The following is a 3,173-nucleotide window of genomic DNA, read 5'->3' as shown; positions in this document are numbered from 1 at the left end:
AATTTATCATTAAGTGCCTGACAAATCCTTCTCGTGGTGCAGCTACCATCAGAAGTACATTCTCCAGCGACATGCCCCAGTGATCAACAGCCTGGACATTGACCCCGGAGATGAGCTCATCTCATCCCACGTTGCGGCTCGCATCAATGGGTACTTAGGTGGTTATGGATCGGTTGCAATGTTTGAGAAGGAGTGGAGTCGATGGGGGATAACAGAGAAGACTGCAGACTACATCCGTAAGCAGATCGTTTCTTCCTTTCGTGGCAAGTGCTAAAGCCTGATGCCTTCCTTTGAATTGTAGGGAATCAAGAAAGCAACTTATTTAGTGTATCAGTTAGGCAGATGGTGTAGGAAGGAATATGTAATTCTGTTTATTATTTTTGTTGTTTTGCCCTCATTTTCTCTGATTAAGGATTATCATTGGAAAACAATGTGCTCTCCATGTCTTTTTTGTATCCTTATTTCCTTTTACTTATATTTTTCCGGCCAAGTATCAGTTATTTCATTGATGTGATTTGAGCCTAATCCAGGATTTCTGAAAGAATGGGATTCTTTAAAAAAAAAAAAAGAGAGAGGGGATAGTTTATTTGTATGATTGCAGTCAAACTACTTTTTTATGTCAGGATCAAGATATCAGTTATCTAGTTTGTTTGTTTTTTCCATTTTTCAGTTTCACAGTGTTATTTTCTCTCTCTCATACAGCCTGAAAGACTATTTCTTATCATGCAGTATTCATGCTAACCTCACCGTCCAGTTTAGCTGCAGTTGTAGACATCTGTAGCAGAATATTACAAAGCTTCCCTGTGCATGCATTATATGGTGTTAATTTGATATTTGTAAACTCAGGATCAGGAAGAATGTTTCTTGCCTTAATGAGCTAACTCATTAGAAATAAGGCATCTCCATTCTAACCCCACTCCACTCATACTCGCTGCAGTGTATGGTATAGTATGTTTTATGTTGTTACACAGCAATGCTTTTGTGAATCTGAATGATGTTTATTGTACTTGTGAAGAATGTTGTGGTTTGCTTACAATTGGTCACAGTCAGGAAGGAATTTAATGTGTATATAGTTAGCTTCAGGAATCGGGTATTGTACTCTTGTCGGATTTGAGATCTAAATGCATCATAATGCATGGTAATGGTAAATGCAGTGCCCAGTAACAATGCATTTAATTGTACTTAATTTGAGTATTTTGATAATCATAGTCTAACACAGTGAATCATGTTAATTATGGTAATTTTTTTTTTCTGGATATCATTTTCATTATGTAGTCCTGTTGAAAATTGATGGTTTCACTTTGACACAGGAAACAAGATGATTTAACTAATAAAACCTCTGAAATTAATGAGAACTGGATATTTTGCACTTATCAAGCTGCATGGAAATCAAATGTATTTTTTTTTATAATAATCCAGGCAAACTGCTATTATGTTTTTTTGTTTTTTATATTATTATCCTTTTTTAAGGTATATTTAGTAAATGCATTTTTGTGAGTAACATGTACACATATATATAAACTTTTTGGTGCCTTTCTTTATAAGACATTTAATTTACTTTGACCATACAAGGTAATGTTCCCAACGGTCTGCGCAACTCAAGCAGAAAAAAGAAACAATTAATAAGTCAGAATTTCATCTCCTCACCAGCCTGTTACTCTAGGCCAGATTGCACCATATCAAATGCAATAGAATTTTGTGTGTGCTTTTGGTGTCATGTTGAATCAAAGGTAATGTTAGATAGGCTCCTCTCCTGTGGTCTACTGTTTTTAGTTTTCATCATATATGCAAAGTTTTGTTTCTCTGTGTTGATTCCCATGTTATTTAATGGTTGTAGAAAAATAATTAGAATATTTTTTGTACAAATCTGCAGTTCACTCTTTGATATAAGAAATATTACACGATGTGAAGACTGAGAAACAAGAGGCCTTGGGTGGTTGCACTCCCGTGTGTACCTATTTTTCTCGACATGAGGACCATCAGCACAGCAGTCCACTACCTCCCCTGTCAAATTATTGCAATAGTGCCAGAACAACTTATCCAAGCCGAGAGTAAAGGGCTAAAGTAGGGGATTTCTGCACAAATAGATGATAATACCAACTCTCGAATATCTCATTTTCAAAGACAAATATGTACATGAAAGGAGAGGCATCAGTACAACTCATTTTATTTACATTTTTGTGGGTAATGTGTAACTACACTAGATGAGCATTTCTCAAGTCTCAAGATGTTGCAACAACTAATGCCTTAGTCTCTGCTGCCTTAAAAGTGTCTCAAGTTTAAACTGTATGATAAATAAATTTTGAGTTTAAGGCCGATTTATGATCAGGTTTTTAATTTCACTGGCTTTTAGTTGTAATTTTGTAATTGCATGTTTATTCTAAACAGATCTTGGTATCATTGTGCTGTTGTATGTACCAGTTACTGAATATTGTGTGTTGTATTGATAATTGAATATGTCTGAGTAAGTGCATGGTTAGCCAAATATTTTTGTGAATGAATACTCTCTTCTCCTCTGTATGCCTTTGGATTTTTTTTATCACATGATTCCTTTGTATTGATTTGATTGTAAGAGGTTTTTTTTTTTTATATATATTCTGTACACCATTGATAATTCACACTCTAAATAAGATGTATTTCTCTTTGCAATATGGTACTTTAGCATCAAACTGTAGTGATCCCTTACTTTTTGAGAGGAAATTTTAATAAAGAGACAACCTTACTGAATGAGATGCAACGGTGCATGAAAGTCCATCATCTGATGTGGCTTCCATTGTAACATGAAACTCATGAATCAAAGCAGTTCCTGCTGTTTGTGGGTGGAAGAAATCATAGAGGTGGAATAGGCATCTTATGATGTACTGTTTTTGCATGTTTGTAGTATCTTTGTTCTAATCATACAGGCCACAGTGTATTAAAGCTTTGAAATTTATTGGTGAATTTCATTTTTTCCCTTCTGTTCACTGTCTTTAACAAATAAAGAGTACACAGACTACATCATAAAGAGAATAGTCTTGCTGGTAATGTTATTTGTAGCTCCCATATAGAATGGTTGTAACTGTTTTCAATTATTTTGCAGTCCAGCTTTTCAATTTGACTGAATAAAACCAGAATTTATCTTTCTTTGTGAAGAAAAATGGCAATAACTTGTGAAATGTTAATTTTGAATAACT

General features: G+C 34.5%; 1 protein-coding gene across 2 annotated transcripts in view; it reads left to right on the top strand.

Moving 5' to 3' along the window:
- The window catches only part of LOC119587076 (peptide methionine sulfoxide reductase-like), an 8,677-nt gene extending 5,745 nt beyond the window's left edge, over positions 1 to 2,932 (top strand). For both annotated transcript variants that reach the window (XM_037935823.1, XM_037935824.1), the window contains exon 5: positions 43 to 2,932. In XM_037935823.1, coding sequence (XP_037791751.1) covers positions 43 to 274 — 232 coding nt within the window. In that variant the 3' untranslated portion in view covers positions 275 to 2,932. The remainder of the gene's footprint in view (positions 1 to 42) is intronic.
- The last annotated feature ends 241 nt before the right edge of the window (positions 2,933 to 3,173 follow it).

Source organism: Penaeus monodon, chromosome 22 (genome assembly GCF_015228065.2).
Source record: "Penaeus monodon isolate SGIC_2016 chromosome 22, NSTDA_Pmon_1, whole genome shotgun sequence".
NCBI lineage: Eukaryota > Metazoa > Arthropoda > Malacostraca > Decapoda > Penaeidae > Penaeus > Penaeus monodon.
This window is presented reverse-complemented; position numbering and strand designations above follow the sequence as displayed.